The following is an 18,994-nucleotide window of genomic DNA, read 5'->3' as shown; positions in this document are numbered from 1 at the left end:
GTGCTCCCAACCACTGAACTGCACTGTCCATACTGCGGCTGGGAGAGAAAGGTGCTGCTTGATGTCCCTGCTAGGGCAGAATAAAGGGCTTGGGGCACCAAGACCCCCGGATACACTGCCGGCTTGCCTCGGAGCCTAGGGCATTGGGCAGGAAAGGGTGCCCCAAGGACCCTCCAGGTCTGCTGCCCGCCCCCAGGAGGGGAGAGTGAGCCTGGCTCTGGCGGTCCTGGCCATGGGGCCACGTCACCTCCTCTGGGAACAGCAGCTCCGTGCTCACTCCCGGCCCCTGGAAAAGGACCCTGGAGCAAAGGAGTCCATGCAGGGTGGATGGTTCCTGCCCCCGAGGGAGTGCCGAACTGGTGACACCGAGGTCCTGCCGCTTTGAGAACCGGTTCCCACTGTCCCCACTGCCCTGCTGGCCAGGCTGTGGCTTTCCCACACTCCTGGGGTGGCCAGAGGTGGGGCAGAGCGGCAGGCAGCCTGGACGGCCCCCTGCAGCTATCTCTGGTTCTTGCTTGAGCCGTGGGCTTCCCCAGCTGCTGACCCATCGCTGAGTCAAGGCTCAGACTGACTCCAGGGCTTCCAGGGGCCAAGAGGGGCACCTGCTCCTGTCGGTGCCCAGATGTCCTAATCTGGGAATTTTCACTCCATCGCTCCATTGGTGGAGGTGATAAGGCTTAACCGGGATGGGCTTAGCGCAGTCGGTGCCGGCATCTTCATTATTTCCTTGGACGATGGGGGTGGGGGTGGGCTGCCATGGAGCCTGGTCCTCCTGGACAAGGTTGTTTAGCCAAAGCTGCACCTGCAGGGGCTTCTTTATTGCCTGTGGGGTCCTGCTCCCCACACCCCTGCTTTGAGGTCTGGCCCTCGAGGCATCCCTACACTTGCACATCTCTAGTGACAGGAGGCTCACTACTGCTCCTGTTCCACATTCTGACTTGCTCCCTAAGCCCTTTCTCTCTCTTCTAAGGGGGAGGGTCCCGGTCCCTCCTTCACTGACGTTCTGTCATCAGAGCCTGAGTTGCTGGTCCCATAGGAGTCCTGGCAGACAGCTTGGGGCTTCCTGGCTCCCTTCCTCTGCATTGTTTGAGGATGCTGATGGGATCTGTAGCATCTGGGGGGCTTTGAGCGCCTGGGATGCTCTGAGCTGGTCCTCAGGGAGGGACGGGAGCTGCCCCCTCCCGGTTGCCTCCACCGCCCCCTGCCAGGTATGTGGCCTCAGGGCTGGAGGGGCTCATGGCTTGGTCACAGTTGTGCGGGCCCTAAGCGGCCCTGTGGGGTGGTCTGTTGTCCAGGGCGGAGGCAGCCCAGCGGCCGCACCAGGGGGCAGGGGAAGGCTCATTTGTCCGAGCAGCTGTGTCTCCAAGCCCCAGCCCCGCTTCCCCCCGTGCCCGCCGTGGACGCCTCCCTCCCAGCCTGGGCACCTCCACCTGCGCCCCAGCTGGGGGCTCGCGGAGCTGAGCTGAGGAGGAAGGTGCCGCTGCTCGTGCCCACAGACGCCCTCCCCAGCCCGTCTCCATGCGGGGGTGGAGGTGGGACACACACCCATAATGAGATTCGTGGCACCTCGGCTCTGGGAGCAGACCCCACCCCTGCAGGCTCCCTGCCTTGCCCGGGGAGGGGTGGGGGACAGGCGGCCGGCTCATGGTGAGGACGGGGACCACCGGGCATCCTGCCTGCTTGCAGCTCTGGGGGCCTGGCTGTGCGGGCGCTGCCCAGACTTGCCGCCCGGGCTTGCCCTCCGGGCCTCCGCGCCGTGCCATGTGCGGCCCCCCTACGCCAGCCGGCTGGTAACTGATAGATAATTCGTATTTTTCTCAAGTGCAGTTCCAAATTGACTGCTGCCTTCTCTCCTCTTCCTGCTCAGGAAAAACACCCTCACCAGCCCCCAAGCGACCGCAGCTGTTAATGGGGTCTTTGGCTTCTGCTTGGCCAAGGCCTCCTGGGAGTCCCCCCGACCCCGGGTGTTTCATCTGCCTTGACCTGTGTCCCCTGACTTCAGCTCTCACGCCTGCATTCTTTGGGGGCAGAGGGGCCTGGAGCCCTCAGCTCACAGGCGTGTGTGCACGTATGCGTGCACGCAACACTCGTACATGCATGCACAAACACGAACACGTGTGCAGACATGCACACACAGGCAGACATGCAGACACATGTGCAGACATGCCCACGTGCAGACACTGTACACGTGTACTTGCACACACAGGCACGCAGGCCCCTCCTGGTCGCTGCCCAGGGTTCTGACAGCCCCTCCCCTCCCACAGGAGTCAGGAGGAGGTGGGTAGCAGGTAACTGAGCAGCCAGAGGAGGGACCTGAGACAGTGGCCAGGAGCAGGGGCGGGATGAGATGGCAGTTTGGCCGGCGGGGTCGCTGTGTCACAGGAGGTTCTGTAACGCCCCGCCAGCGTTTGCTGCTTGTGAGCGTCCTGGCTGAGGCTTGTTCCTTTCGGGGCCGTCTGGGCTTTGGAGAGAGACAGATGCCGTGAGAGATCACAGCTGTGAGCAAGGCCCGGCACCCTTGGGCACTGATGTTCTTTGGGCCGGTGGGCGGGTGGAGCCGGGACAGGGATGGCAGTGCCAGGTGCCTAGGACCCTGTTCCACACCCTCCCTGGGACATGGCGGGGTTGGCCTCTGGGCCCAATGGCCACTCCCATCCCGGGGACCCCCGTGGGTTGGCAGTGTGGGGACAGCTGGCGACAAGAGTCCCAGGGAGCAGAGAGGAAGAACAGCCGATGTGAGGGTGTCCGGAGGCTGCCCAGCCCAGCCCGGCCTCTTCCTGCTCCCAGCCTGAGCCTCTCCAGGGAAGGGGCTGTCCTTGACGTTCTGGAGTTTGGGGAGGGGCTCCAAGGTCAGCAGGCAGACTTGGTGTGGTCGGAGCCCTGGCCCAGCTGGGCGTCTGTGGGCGCCTCGGGCAGACTGAGTGACACTGCTGATGGCCCACAGGGCAGGCTGCCGTGAGGCGAGACGGGGCGGGTACGCATGGGTGCGAGGGCACAGCCTGTCCCTGGGGGCCTCCAGCCAGCCCCCCAGCCTGAACACAGCCCCCTGAATGACCTCCAGCTGCCCCCACATCCGACGGGGTGTGTGTCCATCCGTCTGTCCTGAGAGCGAGCTGGCCCACGTGATGTGAATGCCCTCCCGTCCCACCCCTGCCCCAGGAACACGTGGGAGGGGGCCTGGGAAACGCAAAGGCTCTACGAGGGATTCCTGGGTAGAAGGTGGCTGAGTCAACGCTAATGGATTCGGGAGAAAACTTTCCAGCCCCTCGGAGGTTTGCAAGTAGGAAAATAATAGTGGAGGTGTCCCAACATGATCGCGGTATCAATTGCGTTATCCTAAAAGTTTATGGAATGCATAAGTGGAATTAATACCTTTTACTGGCACCAGAAGCAATTATACGTACTTGAAGCCGAGGGAAGAGTCCTAGCAGTGTTCATTGTAGAGATGAACCTCCGAGTACTCAGGAGAAACTGGGGAGAATCTGCAGCAAACGCTTGCCCTGTGTGGAGCTCCGCGGGGGGGCGCTCCCTGCAGCTAGTCCTGGGGGGTCAGTGCCCCGGCTCGTGGCCCGAGGGGGGGTCCCCTCAAGCAGCGGGGGAGCCCTGCGCCTGGAGGTCACAGAACTCAACCTTGGGGGCCCTGAAAGGGGCCCCGAGTCCCTGCCGCCGAGGGGTCCCAGGGCAGTCCCCCCCTCCCAGCCCCGAGGTTCTTGCAGGGGAGGCGAGGGGAGCCCCCAGGGACAGGGCTCCATCTCCCAGGTGTGGGGCTGTGGGCCGGGCATGATGCAATAGATGTTTTACCAAGAGTCCTCTCTTGTCTGGGGCTTGTTTCCAAATTGGACACAGCTCCGTGGATTCTAGGGTGTCTGGTTGGTGCGTGGACAGTGCCCTTGCAGGGCCCCTGCGTGGGTAGCCCCCAACCCCGAGCACCCCGGTACAAGTTGTAGGCTCTCGTGTCCTCTTCACTTTACGGATAAGGAAACTGAGGCTCGGGAGGGCAGGTCCCTGCTCAAGGTCGCCCGTCAGCAAAGAGTGGAGTGGGGGTCTGAGCCCCGGCAGCCTGACCCCTGCCTTTCATCACGCAGCTTGTGGGGGGCACAGCCTGTGCCCCTCTGTGGAGAGCGTCAAAGGAGCAGCCTTCTCTCAGCTCCGAGGGGTGGGTCCAGGGACCCCCCCAGGACCCAGTGGACCAGTGGTGAGGGGGGCTGACCCCTCAGAGGTCCAGGGCCTGCCCTGGCGGGGAGCACCTGGGCCCAGCAAGCCTGCGACTACTGTTTGTCAGTGAGTGAGTGACAGCTGCCACTGGGCGGGGAGAGTCTGCCCAGTTCGCCTTCGCAGTCTGATTTTTATTGACTGATGAAAATTCCTTTATATATATTCCTCTATTATAAAGAACACTTTATAATTACAATGCTCCAGGGCTGACCGGGCTCAGAGGTAAACGTAGCTACAGGCCAGGAGGGCCTGGGACCCGCCCCTCCTCCTCTTCCCGCACCTGAACCTGGCCCCCTGTTCCCGCCCCACCCTCCGGTGCCCTTAGCCCCCTCTCTAGCTGGGAAAATGAGGGCCGAAGGGGAGCTCTCGCCCCAGCTTCTCCTAGAACCACTGCTGCAGCCATGGGGTCCTGAGTGCCCTGGACCTTGGCCCTGGGGGAGCGAGTTGGAGCTTGGCTTCCAAGCTGGGTGGGTCCCTGTGGTTGGTTGTCGGGGAAATCTGCTTTGGGGTTTTCTCAGATCCCAGCCTTGGAAGCCAAGCTCAAGTTCATGGATCCCAGGCCCTGAAATTCCAGCGGCCTCGATCGGGGCTGTGAGTGCTGCAGCTCATTCTAGGGCAGGAAGGCCCCCATGAAAGGTGCACAGGGTTCAGTGGACAGTCAGAGGCCGTTGGGGGAAACACGCAGTGGCCTGAAGGCAGGCTCCCCCAGGATCGCAGACCTGCCCAGGGCGAGGCGCCCCCTTCCTCCGTGGCTCCTCGTGTTGTGAGGGGGCAGCCAGTGCCTCCAGGGCCTCGGGGAGGATGAACCAAGGTGGTGCTGATGTGATGGGAGCTGCCATGTGCTGCAGGGTCAGATGTGTAGAAGCCAGCACTCCCTGCCCCAGATGCTTCACTGGATATTTACAGGTTCCAGTGAAAACTTCAATGGCAGCCAACTGTACTAAAAGCTGAAAAGTGACCACCCCATGTGTCCAGGGCGTGCAGGTCCCCGGGGGCTCCTCTCCTGCTGGCCGGGAGTGGAGTTGATTTAGTGAAGAGATGCACTCACTGCTTCCTGGCTGGAGGGCGTGGCTTTACCTGTGGTCCTGAACTGGGGACTTACCTGCAGCTGCCATGGCAAGAAGGTCAGAGACAGGAGGGCCCATCCTCAGGGCTCCCGTCGGGGCTGACATGACGGCCCTCCGGAGAGGCCACCTTGAGTATCTGCTACAGCTGCGGCCACAGCCTGGCCTCCCCTCCCGCCATCCCCCCAGCCTCCTGCCTCTGGTCCAGCCCCAGGCCATCTGGAAGCTGCAGGGCGCTGGGGGAAGGAATTGCCCACTGGACAGTGGCCATGTCCAGAATGGTGGGCCCACAGGCAGAGGCTTCTGGACTGTCCTGTGAGCGGAAGGTGCCCACTGACCCTTGCAGTCACCATGCTCACAAGGCCAGGCCAGCTCAAAAGGCTGCAAGTGGGATGGGGTGAGCGTAGTGGGGACCTCCTTCCCCTGGCCGTCAAGGGGGCCCTCCTGGTGCTGGGCAGAGCTGGGCTGGTGGGCAGCCTCCCCACGCCGCCCCGTGCCGGGCACGGCCCACAGCCCTGCTGGCCGGGTTCTTGCCAGAGGGCTCTCTCCATGAGGCCAGCTGGGGGATGCCCCCTGCAGCAGGGACGCCGGTCTTCAAAGGAGGCCAGGACAGGCAGGCTCCCCAGCTGGCAAAGTCAAGCTTGTGGGCAGAGGGACCATGTTTGGACCTGGCTGGGGCTGGGCGTGGTGCTTGGGCTATCAACGCTCTTTGTGCCCTGGGAGCGGGAGGGGTGGCCGCTGGCGGGAGTTCTGGGGCTCCCTGCAAGCCCGGCCTGTCCCAAGGGCTCAGAATACGTACTGCTCGCCCCCTCCTCAGGGTCCGGGGGTGGCCAGATGTTGTGCCTGGGGGCTATCAACGCTCTTTGTGCCCTGGGAGCGGGAGGGGTGGCCGCTGGCGGGAGTTCTGGGGCTCCCTGCAAGCCCGGCCTGTCCCAAGGGCTCAGAATACGTACTGCTCGCCCCCTCCTCAGGGTCCGGGGGTGGCCAGATGTTGTGCCTGGGGGCTATCAACGCTCTTTGTGCCCTGGGAGCGGGAGGGGTGGCCTCTGGCGGGAGTTCTGGGGCTCCCTGCAAGCCCGGCCTGTCCCAAGGGCTCAGAATACGTACTGCTCGCCCCCTCCTCGGGGTCCGGGGGTGGCCAGATGTTGTGCCTGGGGGCTATCAACGCTCTTTGTGCCCTGGGAGCGGGAGGGGTGGCCGCTGGCGGGAGTTCTGGGGCTCCCTGCAAGCCCGGCCTGTCCCAAGGGCTCAGAATACGTACTGCTCGCCCCCTCCTCGGGGTCCGGGGGTGGCCAGATGTTGTGCCTGGGGGCTATCAACGCTCTTTGTGCCCTGGGAGCGGGAGGGGTGGCCGCTGGCGGGAGTTCTGGGGCTCCCTGCAAGCCCGGCCTGTCCCAAGGGCTCAGAATACGTACTGCTCGCCCCCTCCTCGGGGTCCGGGGGTGGCCAGATGTTGTGCCTGGGGGCTATCAACGCTCTTTGTGCCCTGGGAGCGGGAGGGGTGGCCGCTGGCGGGAGTTCTGGGGCTCCCTGCAAGCCCGGCCTGTCCCAAGGGCTCAGAATACGTACTGCTCGCCCCCTCCTCGGGGTCCGGGGGTGGCCAGATGTTGTGCCTGGGGGCTATCAACGCTCTTTGTGCCCTGGGAGCGGGAGGGGTGGCCGCTGGCGGGAGTTCTGGGGCTCCCTGCAAGCCCGGCCTGTCCCAAGGGCTCAGAATACGTACTGCTCGCCCCCTCCTCGGGGTCCGGGGGTGGCCAGATGTTGTGCCTGGGTTACGGAACAAGGACCAGATGGAGGCCCAGGCTCACCTCACCCTGCCCATGAGGGTGTCACTGAAGCTAAAGGCAGGGCCGGCCTCTGGGCAGCTCCTTCCGCCCTGGGAAGGAGCTTCTGGCTGGGGCCAGAGTGAGAGTGATAACAATGGGACCCCCTGTGTGCAAGACCCCCTCCCCGCACTGTTCGTGGGGGGGTCCAGTGGATCGACAAGGCCCTTTGGAGTCGGGACTGAGACTCATCGCACAGCATCTTGACAGAAAAGGGGGGGCTGGAGCAGCCTCCTTTATCTGCTGGCCAGGCGCCGGCTGTGGCCCCCCCCAGAGCCAGGGGGCCCCTGGAGCCTCCAACCACCAGGCCCGCAGCCAACGTGGGCTGCTGGCCGTGGGTTTCCTTGTGTGTGGACCCTCGCTGCCTTCTGAGCGTGGGTGCTCTGAAGCAGGCTGGGGTGATGATCACCCCCCCAGGCCGGTCACCTCCCTGACATCTGTCAGAGCCCCCCATGCTCCTGGCCACTTTCCACTGAGTGAAGACACAAGGGCTTTTCTAGGGTGAGTGAGGGTCTGTGGCCTTGGGGAGGTCCTCAAAGGGTCCATAACCCAAGAGAGGAGAGAAATGTGGGCGTGAGCTCCCTCACATGCACACACGCACGCACGCACAGAAAGCAGATACAAGTGGTCCATAAAAAATCAGTAAAAAAAATAAAGCCCCCACTGCAGGCCCCGTCTTCCAGAATCTGTTGTAACAGATTCACCCAAGCTGGTTAACGGTATTTGCGGTTTGCAAGATGCTACACGTCCCTGGAAAATGACAGACAAGTTATTATCACCTCTCCACTCTCCTTCTGCCCAGACCTGCCCGTGCTGGGCACCCAGCTGCAGGGGAGCAGGCGCGAGGAAATTAACAGCCGCCACCACGCCGCGCCCGCCACCCTCTGCCCACCACCCCCTGCACCAGCCCTGCCGGGCCGAGGCTCCCAGCCAGGCTGGGCCGGGCCTATCGTGGACTGGGGGGCGGGGGGGGGGGTGGATCGGAGGAGAGGAACCGGGTGGGGGCAGAATGGGCACACACAAGCGTCTGGGCAAACCATTTCCTGCAAACACGAAGGAACTCACGCACCCCCGAACAGGCAAGTCCTGACGGCTCTGTGTCAACCGCCGAAGATAAATAAGATTTTATCAGCTCGGAATCTGTTGAAACACATCCATCTAGCGGTTCTAGGGAAGGAGAGGCAGGAGGGAGGGAGGGCGAGAACAAGCATCTCCGCGTGACCTTTTTTACAAAATTGATGAGGACCCAGGAGCCCTCCTCCTCCCTGCCCCGTGCCCAGGGCGGCCTGAGGCCCCGGAGCTCTGGGAGGAGGGGAAGGAGCTAGGGGAGGGGGTGGGGGGGCTCCTTCATTCCCTCCAGGTCCCACCCTGCCCCCAACCCCAGGTTTGGCTATCCAGGCCTACCCCCTCCCCCTCCCAGTCTTCCCTCCTGCCCTGCAGCCCAGCGGCCGCAGGTGTCACCACCTGATGCTACCAGGGTGGGGAGACCTCAGGCATCCCTCCCTGACGCTGCCCGACTTGGGCCAGGCTGGGCATCCGTGGGTCCAACCCCGGCCAGGGGGCTGGGGCCTGACGGGGCGTGTGCCCAAGGGCGGCATGAGCAGCCAGCTGAGGGCAGCACTGGGCTGGGGACACCGCTACGGGGAGTGGGCCCACCCAAGGCCATCGGGGGCCTTGCCAGGGATGCAGAGGGAGGAGCCTCCTCTCCCCACGCTTGTTGCCAGCCGGGGTGAGGCACCCCAGGAAGCTGTGCGCTCCCAGCCGAGCCGGCTTTCGGCTTTTGGCTTTCGGAGGGGCGGTCAGGCGGCCGCTGCCCGCGGTACCAGGGACAGCTCCCAGCAGCTCCTCCCAGGGGCGGGGCATCCACAGCTCCGGAGGCGGTGGCCAGTGGGTCTGGGGCAGGCAGGCCAGAGGGAAAGCCTGCGCTGGTGGGGGCGGGGGCTCTGAAGCCACGTGGCGGCGGTCAGGGAGCCTGGGGAGGGGGCCGGGGGCTGCGGCTTTGCACCTCCCAAGGCTGCACCTGGAGCCTGGCTCCTTCCCTGTTGGCTCCATTCCCTCCTTGGGGCTGCCTGCAGTGGTTGGTCGACATCGGAGAGGGGACTGCAGGGCCTGCATGCCCCTGGGGGCCCGTTCGGCTCCATCCCTCCCCACCCACAGCCTTGGACTTGAACCCGCTGCCCCTGCTCACACCAGAGGCCAGGAGCCGCCTCACCCGGAGGCGAGGATGCACAGGGACATGTGCGGGTGCTTCCACAGTGGGCGAGGTTCAGGGGTGTTTTATGTAGCACATCACAGGCCAACGATCAAGACGCGGGGAGGTGTCCAGTGGTTTAAGGCATCCCAGCTATCAAACCCAGAGCCAAAACTGCAACACAGTGGCCAGGCCTCCGACGCCTTCTCCCCTTGCTGGCCACCCCCCAGCCCAGGCCAGCTCTCTGTGGGTCCTCTACACGCCCCTCCCAGCCCTGGTCACCTCATTCGCTGGACCCTCCGCAGGCAGGTGGGATACCTGCAGGGGAAGAAACACCCTCTGGAATCCACCAACGCATCAGGAGGCCCCGGTGAGGCTGCGTGGCATTCAGGCATGAGCCTCCTATAAGTCTAGTTTCTTCTGGGGGCTGAGGGGCTCTGTCCATTTTCCTTAGTGAGCCGAGGGGCTGGCAAACACTAGGCGCTCAACAAAGGCTTGCTGAGTGGATGGCTCTCGGGATCCCAGCCTCTCCCTCCATGACTGCTTGTGTTCAGGTCCCTGAAGTCCAACTGAGGCCCGCCATTCCCTGTGGGGCCCTCCGCTTCCAGGAAGTCCCCTAAGTAGGCCCCTGGAGCTCCTCCATGGCACTCACCAGGCAGTTTCCTCTGGAAACTAACTGCACACTTGTCTCAGGTCAGGGACGGGTCCTGAAGCCTCACACATGGTGGACAAGAGAGCTGGGCACTAAACTGGCAACTGGTGTTTGCTTTGGGCTGGGCTACTGCTGCCCTGGGCACGGCCCTCAGGACAGGATGCTCAGCTTATCTCCCAAACTGGTGCTCTGGGGAGTGAAGGGGCAGCATCTATACCGGTGCGGATCCAGGAGGTCAGCGGTCACCTCCCTGGGAAGCAAAACTGCCCCCCTGTGTGGCCCCAAGCCCACTGAGGGCCCACCTACACCCATGGGGGATGTCCCATCCTGCCGAAGCGGGGTCGCAGGCACAGGTGGATGGGGCACCCGGGAGGCGACAAGCCCTGTGGGCATCCAATTCCCTTCCACGATAGGGGCCTAAGGGGGCTCGTCCTGAAGTCATCGCTGAGGGAGTTGGACAGGGTCCCAATCCCCCAGGACACCACTAGGGAGACCCCAGCTCGGGCTTGTCCCCGAGCCCCCTCAGACCCCACCCCAGGTCAGCATTTCCAGCTGGGTTTCAGCTCATCAGAGAAAGGACATCTCGCACTGCTCAGGGTCAAGGGCTCTGAGGTGCGGGGACCCCTTGCTCCTGGGCTCAGGTTGAGCGCCACCTCCCTTGCTTTTCCTGGACTTGGAGTTGCTGGGAGTATGAGGCTCTGAGGGTCCATTGTGTCCCTTGATGGCCAGAGGGTCAGGGTGTCAGGCCCCAGCTTCCTCGGCAAAGGTGGGATCAGACCTGCTCGTCCTCTGGTCTGCAGCAGCCCCATCTCCGGCCTCAGTTTCCCTGACGACCATGGTGGGATGCGATGGGGGGCTCTCCAGGACCCTGTGACTGGAGTAACTGAGTCCCCGGGGGCTTGTGGGGGGCCCAGGGGCGTGGCATGGGAACAGGAAGTGTCCTGGGACTCTGAGACCCTCACGTCCCCACTGTCCCTGGGGGATGGGGCCACGAGGAGCCCTGATGGATCCCCAGGAGCCAGTCATTGGAGGACAGCCAGCTTGGAAATGAGTGGGCATCCCTGTTTCCAAGGGACCCTTCCATCAAGGGTCACTTTGAACTCGTGAGAGCCGGCCTGGGTCCTCGGGTGGGCCACCTGGGCCTCTGGGCGCTCGCCCTGGAGGTCCCTTCAGGTAGCCCGGGAGTCATCTGATCCTCCCTGGGTCAAGGTCTTGGGCTGGGGGTCCTGGGGCTTCAAGGTCAAAGCCCCCCACCCGCAGTGGCCAGAAGTAAGCCAAAGGGCTGGCCCCTCAGAGGATGGTCCAGGGAGTCCCTGTGCACGTTTCCTCTGTACAGAGGACAGAAAACCTAACTCCAGGCTTTTAAAACTCGAGACATGAGGCTGTACCCTCCCCCCTTCAAACTACTACAGTCTGGGGGCTTAAGGTTCACAGGCTTGACGCACTGGACCTGGCTCCCAGCCCCCGTCCCAGCCTTGCTCTCCAGCAGCTCCTTCTCACCGTCCTGGCCTTTACTGTCCTCATCCATAAAATGGACCTAATGGTACCTACTTCTCCAACCAGTGAGATCCAGGTGGATAAGCGTCTCAGCCTGGCCGCACGGGGCACTCAGAGCAGCTGCTCTCACTGAGCCCACACCAGCCAGACACTGATGGGTGGGTGCCGGGGAGAGGCTCTTTGAGGGAAGGAAGCCCAGAGGTGTTCAGCCGAGGGTCAGGCATGCGGTGGCCGGGACTCCTGGCGGGGGCCACAGCGGGCGAGGGTGTGGAGTTGGGATGGCCAGCCTCACCCCGGCCCCCACACCCCCCCTGCAGTACTCTCCTCTGCTAAAGAAGCTTTACTGCCAAATCGCCAAGACGTGCCCCATCCAGATCAAGGTGTCCACCCCGCCGCCTCCGGGCACTGTCATCCGCGCCATGCCCATCTACAAGAAGGCGGAGCACGTGACCGAGGTCGTGAAGCGCTGCCCCAACCACGAGCTCGGGCGGGACTTCAACGAAGGTGAGTGTCCCTGCCCCACCCCCTCCTGTGCCCAGCGGCCAGCGCCCCAGCCGGGAAGGAGAGGGCTGGCCTGGGGCCTCCTTCCTGGAGGTGGCAGGTCCGATACGAGGGGCTGACAGGGGGGCTCAGCATCCCCCCCACCTCAGTCCCGTGTCCTACCAGCTCTGCCTGGGGCCTTGGGTGCCGGTGCCCGCGGGTGAGCGGGGAGCAGGGCTGCTGGGCCAAGTGCCCCGGGTGCATGAGGGCTGCCGGCGGGTCTGCGTCCCAATGGGAGGCCCGAGTCCGCTGCGATGTGCCCGGCACAGGGGTGCAGACCCCGGCTGGCACCTCTCTGAAGCGGCGTCCCCTCTCGGCAGGACAGTCTGCCCCCGCCAGCCACCTCGTCCGCGTGGAGGGCAACAACCTTTCGCAGTACGTGGACGACCCTGTCACCGGCAGGCAGAGCGTCATGGTGCCCTACGAGCCCCCGCAGGTAGGGGGCCAGGCTGGGGCAGGGCTTCGGGGCAGAGACCCCCCGGGTCACTTCCCAAGTGTCCCCGAGCCGTGCAGATCCTCCCTCGCCCTCATGTCCATCCCTCCCGTGCCTGTGGGTGGGGCTCTGACCACCTACACTGCCTAGCGGGGTGGGGGGTCACCTCCGGCCCTCTCTAGGCATCCACAACCCTGGCTTTACAGCGGGGGATGGGCCTGCTGACCCTTGGGCCTCAGCCCGGCCCTTGCGTCCCCTCTTCCTGCCCGTCCGTTTCCCACGCCCCAGCCTGGGCTCTGGGGGATGGAGGGGCTGAGGTCAGGAGGATTTAGCCCGGGTAGAGCTGGGGGGCCGCGGGGAGAGGAGAGACCTGCGGTCGGCGGCACAGCGCTGCAGGGCCCGGAGGTGGGGGGGAGGCTGGGGGAGATTGCTGCAAGAGGTGGGCAGGGGCGGAGAGACCCTGGGGGTCTGACTTTGACCTGAAGGCAGCAGAAGGTTCTGAGGCTGATGTGCGGGCTGGACTGGGGTAAAAGGCTGGGGTGGAGAGAAGTAGGGGTGGCACCAACCAGTGACGGTGGGATGGGGGTGCCAGGATGCCAGGTGGAGACCGAGTCCCAGCAATGCGCCTTGTGGGCCATGCTTCCCAGGGTGGGTGGGTGACGGCGAGCCCTCACCTTTCCTCTACCTGGGTCTGAGACGCCCACCCCCCCCCCCAGAGTTGTACCCAGTCCTCCAGGCACCCCCCTTTCAGGCCCCATCACTGTACCTGGTCCCTCAGGACCCCCAGGACCCCCTGTGGTTCCCTAGGAACAGCCCTTGCGTTGGCGGGGCCCGGGGAGGGGTTGCCACCCTGCCTTCCCTCCCTCGAGCCTCACTGGCACCTCCAGGACCAGGAAAGCAGGTCTCTCCCGCCCCCTGGTGGCTGCCACGTGCCAGCAGTTTTGTGAAAGGCCAGGTTTCCTAAGCCATCATCCTGACCCAGAGACACTGTGACAACTGCCCATTTTGTGGTCCTGGGATGCCCACGGGTCAAGAGTCCCGGGTTCACATCTCACTGTCTTCACAAACTCCCTGGAACAAGTGTGTGTGCTGGGAGCCCACTCGGACGGCTCTGGTCTCTCCCTCTGCCCAGAGCTGTGCCATGCACCCTACTTCCCAGAAGAGCCCACAGTTTGCAAAACACACACCTGTGCCACAGAGGCCTGTGCATGTGCCTGCTCACACCCAGCCTCCGGGGCCAGCCCCCAGCCTGTGCCAGGGGAGCAACCAGACCATGGCTCTCTTGGTTCCAGAGCCAGCAGCGCACATGGCACTCAGTGTACTGTGTGACTGGATGGATGGATAGGTGGGTGGATGGGTGGGTGGGGGATGGACGGTGGATGGGTGGATAGACGGCAGAGGACCACAGGGCCCAGCACCCCCTTGCCTACCCAGAGATGCGAGGGACAGGTGCTTGGAAGCCCAGGAGCCCCCAGCCCTGTGGACTGGGGCCCACGTGCTGACAGCACAGCTTCTCCCTGCCCCTCCTGTGGCAGGTGGGGACAGAGTTCACCACCATCCTGTACAACTTCATGTGCAACAGCAGCTGTGTCGGGGGCATGAACCGGCGGCCCATCCTCATCATCATCACCCTGGAGACACGGGAGTGAGTCTGCTGGACGCGGGGGTCGGGGAGGGATTGGGGTAGGGACTCGGGCCCGTGCTGCTGGGGGGCTTGCTGGAGAGACAGGGAGGCCATGAGCAAGGGGAGGTGCAGGCCCTGGAGGCGAGTCTGGGGAGGGGCCCTGCAGGCCACGTGCTGGGAGGGGCTGCTGGGGCAGGAGCTGCCTTGGGAGGGACGCAGGGGACCTGGCGTCCCAGAGCAGCTGGGCACTCAGCCCTGAGCCCTCGGCCCATCAAGACCGGTCCTGTGGGGTCCGAGGTGGGTGGGGACGGTGGGCCCCAAAGCTCACGGTCCCGGCTGTGCCCCTGGACAGCAGACAGGTGCTGGGCCGCCGGTCCTTCGAGGGCCGCATCTGTGCCTGTCCTGGCCGAGACCGCAAAGCGGACGAAGACCACTTCCGCGAGCAGCAGGCCCTGAACGAGAGCGCTGCCAAGAGCGGGGCTGCCAGCAAGCGCGGTGAGCAGGGCTGGGGCGGGCGTGCAGGGGTGGAGGGCCACCCTGGAACGTCAGAGCCAGGCCACCCCCAGGACGCAGCTGGACCTGTCTCGGGGCTCGGGGGAAACGCACGAGCCTGTGTCCAGGGGACAGAGCCAGCCCCGCCCGCGTGGCCGCCCCCGATCCCCTCCGTCCCACGTGGGTGGCCGCCCGATTTGCTCATCCGAGTGGGCGGCTGGTCTCCGGGCCTGTCCACAAGGGGCACCTTGGGAAGGTCGGCTCACGCCGGGTGGCGGGGTCGGCTTGGCTAACCTGCGCGTGGCCCCTCCTCCCTGCCTGCTCACGAAGCTGCCCCACCCCGTCCCCTGCCAGCCTTCAAGCAGAGCCCCCCTGCTATCCCTGCCCTGAGCACCAACGTGAAGAAGAAGCGGCACGGGGACGAGGAAACCTACTACATTCACGTGAGTGTGCCGTGTCTGCGGACCCCAGGCTGGGGCAGCGGGGAGTGGAGGGGGACCTGGGGCCCCCAGGGTGGCAGGTGCAGCCTGGCACATCTGAGAGCTGAGACCCTGAGCTCTGCAGGCTGCAGGGCCCAGAAGGGAGAACCAGCTCTCAGAGAGAGAGAGAGCTGGCCTGACGCAGCTCCCAGCGCAGGAGTCTCGCTGTAGATACAATGATACAGCGTATGGGGCAGTGCAGGTCTCCCCACAACCGGGAAGGGCACGCGCCAGGAATCCCACGCTCCCACAGCCTGGCAGGCCCCAGCCACATCACCAAAGTGAGTTTACAGCCTGTGCCGTGATGCGGCCATTCCAGCTCGGATAAAACCCCACCTGCTCTGCTAGGACTGGTCTCCATGACGTGAGCTTATCATTTTTTGAGTCTTTCAAGAATGAGATCCAAAAAAAAAAAAATGAGTTCCTTGTTCTAAAAGCCCCGTATTTGTCCAGCGCCCCCGCATCCCAGCACCCCAAGTGTGCTGAGCTCTGGAAAGGGGGAGGGGACAGTGTGGCAAAGTCTCAAGGGTAGGAAGGGGTGGGCGTGGTTTGTGCGGACAGGAGACCCACCCACCAGACTCCCCCAGACCTGCTTCCCAGGAGAGGAAAGTAGGGTCGGGGGACTCCCGGCCCGCGGGGGGCTGGGGAGCCCCGAGAAAGGAGAGGCGCTTCGCCGTGCTGGGGGGCTGGGGCTGGGCGGTGCCCACATGCACCTGGGCAGAGGGTCCACCTCTCCGTGCTCAGGTGCGGGGCCGGGAGAACTTTGAGATCCTGATGAAGGTCAAGGAGAGCCTGGAGTTGATGGAGCTGGTGCCCCCGCAGCTGGTCGAGTCGTACCGGCAGCAGCAGCAGCTCCTGCAGAGGCCGTGAGCGCAGCCCCTACCGCCCCCAGGCCGCCCCGTCCTGCCCAGCTGCCCGGGGGAGAAGGATGGGGCCGGGCGACCCAGCAGGGACGGTGCCAGCAGCACCAGGCAGCGCTTGGCGTCTCCTCCCCTGGGAGGCCTTACCCTGAACTGCGGCGTCTCAGCCCAAATGTCTCCCGAGTGAAGGCGAGGGGCGGTGGCGGGAGGGATGCCGACCCACCAAGAGCAGGGCTGGTTCCAGGGGCCCCCACCCCCTCCCACCCATTGCCCTGGTCCTGCCTGCCAGCGGGCCTGTGGCCGAGTGTGGCCACCGTCCGGCAGGGAGGCTGGGCGAGGAGGCGGGCGCTCTGACACCTCAGCACAGGGCGGGGGCTCCAGGCCCCTGCAGCAGGGGGGCTTTATATGTGGAGGTGCTTCTTACAGACCCCAGCTGTCCCTTCCGAGCAGGAGCCACCTGCAGCCTCCGTCCTACGGGCCCGTCCTCTCGCCCATGAACAAAGCGCACGGGGCTGTCAACAAGCTGCCCTCCGTCAACCAGCTGGTGGGCCAGCCTCCCCTGCACGGCTCTGCGGCCGGGCCCAACCTGGGGCCCATGGGTGAGTGGCGCGGGCAGGGTGGCCGGGATGGGTGGGGAGACCCAAAGGGCGGGCCTGGCTCCAGACACCCCCAGCTCAGGACCACGCGGGGTTCTCGATGGCTGCTCCCTCCAGCAGCTCCCGCCCAGGAACAGGAGACACGGCCTCGGACGGTCTCCTCTGTCCACTCCCGGTCTTGGGGAGGGCCGAGCATTACGAGCCTCACCCGCACAGCCTGGGACTCCCGGCCCGGCCCCCTCTGACCGTCCCACCTGCCTCCCGCCCAGGCCCCGGGATACTCAACAACCACGGCCACGCCCTGCCGGCCAACGGCGAGATAAACGGCGGCCCCAGCTCCCAGTCCATGGTCTCGGGGTCCCACTGTACCCCGCCACCCCCCTACCACGCCGACCCCAGCCTGGTCAGGTACGTGGGCCGCTGCCGGCCGCTGCCGCTAACCCACTAACCTCAGCCCTGGTGGCTCCTGGTCGCCTGGCCCCCAGCCCGGGGGCGGTCTCTGCCTGCTGCCCCTCGCAGCCTGTGCTATAATGCTCTGCCGTCTTGAGAACAGACAGGGGCAGAGGGATGTCGGGAGTGAGCATCCAGCAGGTGCTCGGAGGGAGAGCAAAACAGCCAGGGGTTCCTTGGAGGCTGTGCCCCGGTGAGCGCGTCCCCGACACCGTGGCCACCGGTGGGCAGGGGCGACCTGTGGGGTGGCCTGTTCCCACCCAGACGGGCCGCACAGCCAGGTTCTTAGAAGTTAATGCTGCTTTATTTCCCCAATTCTCTCTGCAGTTTTTTAACAGGCTTGGGGTGTCCCAACTGCATCGAGTATTTCACCTCCCAGGGGTTACAGAACATTTACCACCTGCAGAACCTAACGATAGAGGTAACGGCCCCGGAAGGGCAGGTGCAGGGAGCCCACCCCCAGGCCAGCGCGGGGCCCTGTCCGCGGGGCCGGGAGCTCTCTCCCTTGCTGGGGCAGTGCCTCCGTGTCCTGTCCTCCCCATGTAAGGGAGGGCTGGAGAATTAGGACAACCTTCCCACCAGCAGCCCGATCTCTGTGCTGACATCCGGCTTCATGCGGCTGGACGGGACTTGCCCGGGCCCCTCATTTGGACTCGAGTCTTGTCTCCTGTGGCCCGGCTGCCTTTGATTTGGGGGACTGGCTGTCTCCAAGGCATGAAGAAGTGCAGAAGGCGAAGACCAGAAGGGTCCTGGGGCTGGTCTAGTTCAGTGCCATTTACACAGGGAGAAACTGAGGCCCAAACTGCTTGCCGTGCACGCACAGCAACTGAATGTCTGGTCCAGGATATGCGGGGTAGAAGTGCCCCACCCTTGGCATCCTGACCCCTGACCTCACAGCCAGAGCTTGTCTTTAGGTTAAACAAGAGTCCCAGCAACGAGCACTCGTAGCCTGGTGTTGCCTTGAGTGTAATGACTATTAGCCAGAGCCCGGGAGACACAGCTGTCGGCCGGATCCTGGGGGGGGGGGCTCCAGCTCAGCGGGCTGAAGCCTCTGCAGCCCCTCCTCTGCAGCCGGCTCCGGGTCAGAGGCCCGTCCAGGCTCGTGCCCAGCCAAGGCCACAGGGCAGAGATGCGGGTTTGCCAGAGGGAGCTGCGGCCAGTGGCTCAGAGGGCTGCCTTGTTGTGTGTCCACTAATGCCCTCCCGACCCATCCCTGGTGGCCCCTACTGGGCTAGCTCAGTGCATGTTAACCCTGCCTCACCAGCTGATGCTCGTGCCTGGCCGGGCGGGGCGGGGGAGGGACGGGCGACAGGAGCCTGAGGATCTGCTCTGCCCTCGGGAGGGGCCCCGCCCGCCCTCCAGGTCCCGGTGTGCGGGGAGGGGGGAGCTCCATCTGTCACTCTGACTGTGCTCAGGGCCCAGGAGTGACCTCAGCGCCCCCCCGTCCCCACACGTCACTTCTTAGCTCTCCTGCCGCCTGCCTGGGGCGGAATTCAGTGCGGCCAGACCACCAGGCACAGGGCGGGCCCAGCACTGCCCCTCCTTCGACCCGCACTGCCTGCTCCCCCCACACCGTCCAGTACCCGGACAGGTGGCCCTTGGGGTGTGGGCTCCTCGCCTCCCTCCTGGTGGTCCCACGATGGCTGTGCAGGGGCAGGCGAAGTCCCTGGCGGGAGGGGGAGAGGGCAGAGCCCGCCACTGAGCCCTCTGACGGGCGTCTGTGTGCGCTGCTCTTGCAGGACCTGGGGGCCCTGAAGATCCCGGACCAGCACCGAATGACCATCTGGAGGGGCCTCCAGGACCTGAAGCAGAGCCACGACTACGGCGCGCAGCAGCTGATCCGCTCCAGCAGCAACGCGGCCACCATCGCCATCGGGGGCTCGGGGGAGCTGCAGCGGCAGCGGGTCATGGAGGCCGTGCACTTCCGCGTGCGCCACACCATCACCATCCCCAACCGCGGGGGCCCGGCTGGGGGTGCAGGGCCCGATGAGTGGGCCGACTTCGGCTTCGACCTCCCGGACTGCAAGTCCCGCAAACAGTCCATCAAAGAGGAGTTCACGGAGAGCGAGGCCAACTGA

General features: G+C 64.8%; 1 protein-coding gene across 5 annotated transcripts in view; it reads left to right on the top strand.

Annotated features, from left to right (window-relative positions):
- Window positions 1–18,994, top strand: part of TP73 (tumor protein p73) — a 47,065-nt gene extending 28,071 nt beyond the window's left edge. For 2 of the 5 annotated variants that reach the window (XM_061187169.1, XM_061187168.1), the window contains exons 4-13: window positions 11,760–11,946; window positions 12,303–12,418; window positions 13,951–14,060; window positions 14,392–14,534; window positions 14,886–14,974; window positions 15,755–15,876; window positions 16,321–16,469; window positions 16,736–16,874; window positions 17,244–17,337; window positions 18,656–18,994. In XM_061187169.1, coding sequence (XP_061043152.1) covers window positions 11,760–11,946; window positions 12,303–12,418; window positions 13,951–14,060; window positions 14,392–14,534; window positions 14,886–14,974; window positions 15,755–15,876; window positions 16,321–16,469; window positions 16,736–16,874; window positions 17,244–17,337; window positions 18,656–18,994 — 1,488 coding nt within the window. Of the gene's footprint in view, window positions 1–11,759; window positions 11,947–12,302; window positions 12,419–13,950; window positions 14,061–14,391; window positions 14,535–14,885; window positions 14,975–15,754; window positions 15,877–16,296; window positions 16,470–16,735; window positions 16,875–17,243; window positions 17,338–18,655 lie in introns of all 5 variants that reach the window. The other 3 variants (XM_061187167.1, XM_061187172.1, XM_061187170.1) reach the window with 3 other exon arrangements.

The sequence above is a fragment of the Eubalaena glacialis genome, chromosome 3, assembly GCF_028564815.1.
Source record: "Eubalaena glacialis isolate mEubGla1 chromosome 3, mEubGla1.1.hap2.+ XY, whole genome shotgun sequence".
NCBI lineage: Eukaryota > Metazoa > Chordata > Mammalia > Artiodactyla > Balaenidae > Eubalaena > Eubalaena glacialis.
This window is presented reverse-complemented; position numbering and strand designations above follow the sequence as displayed.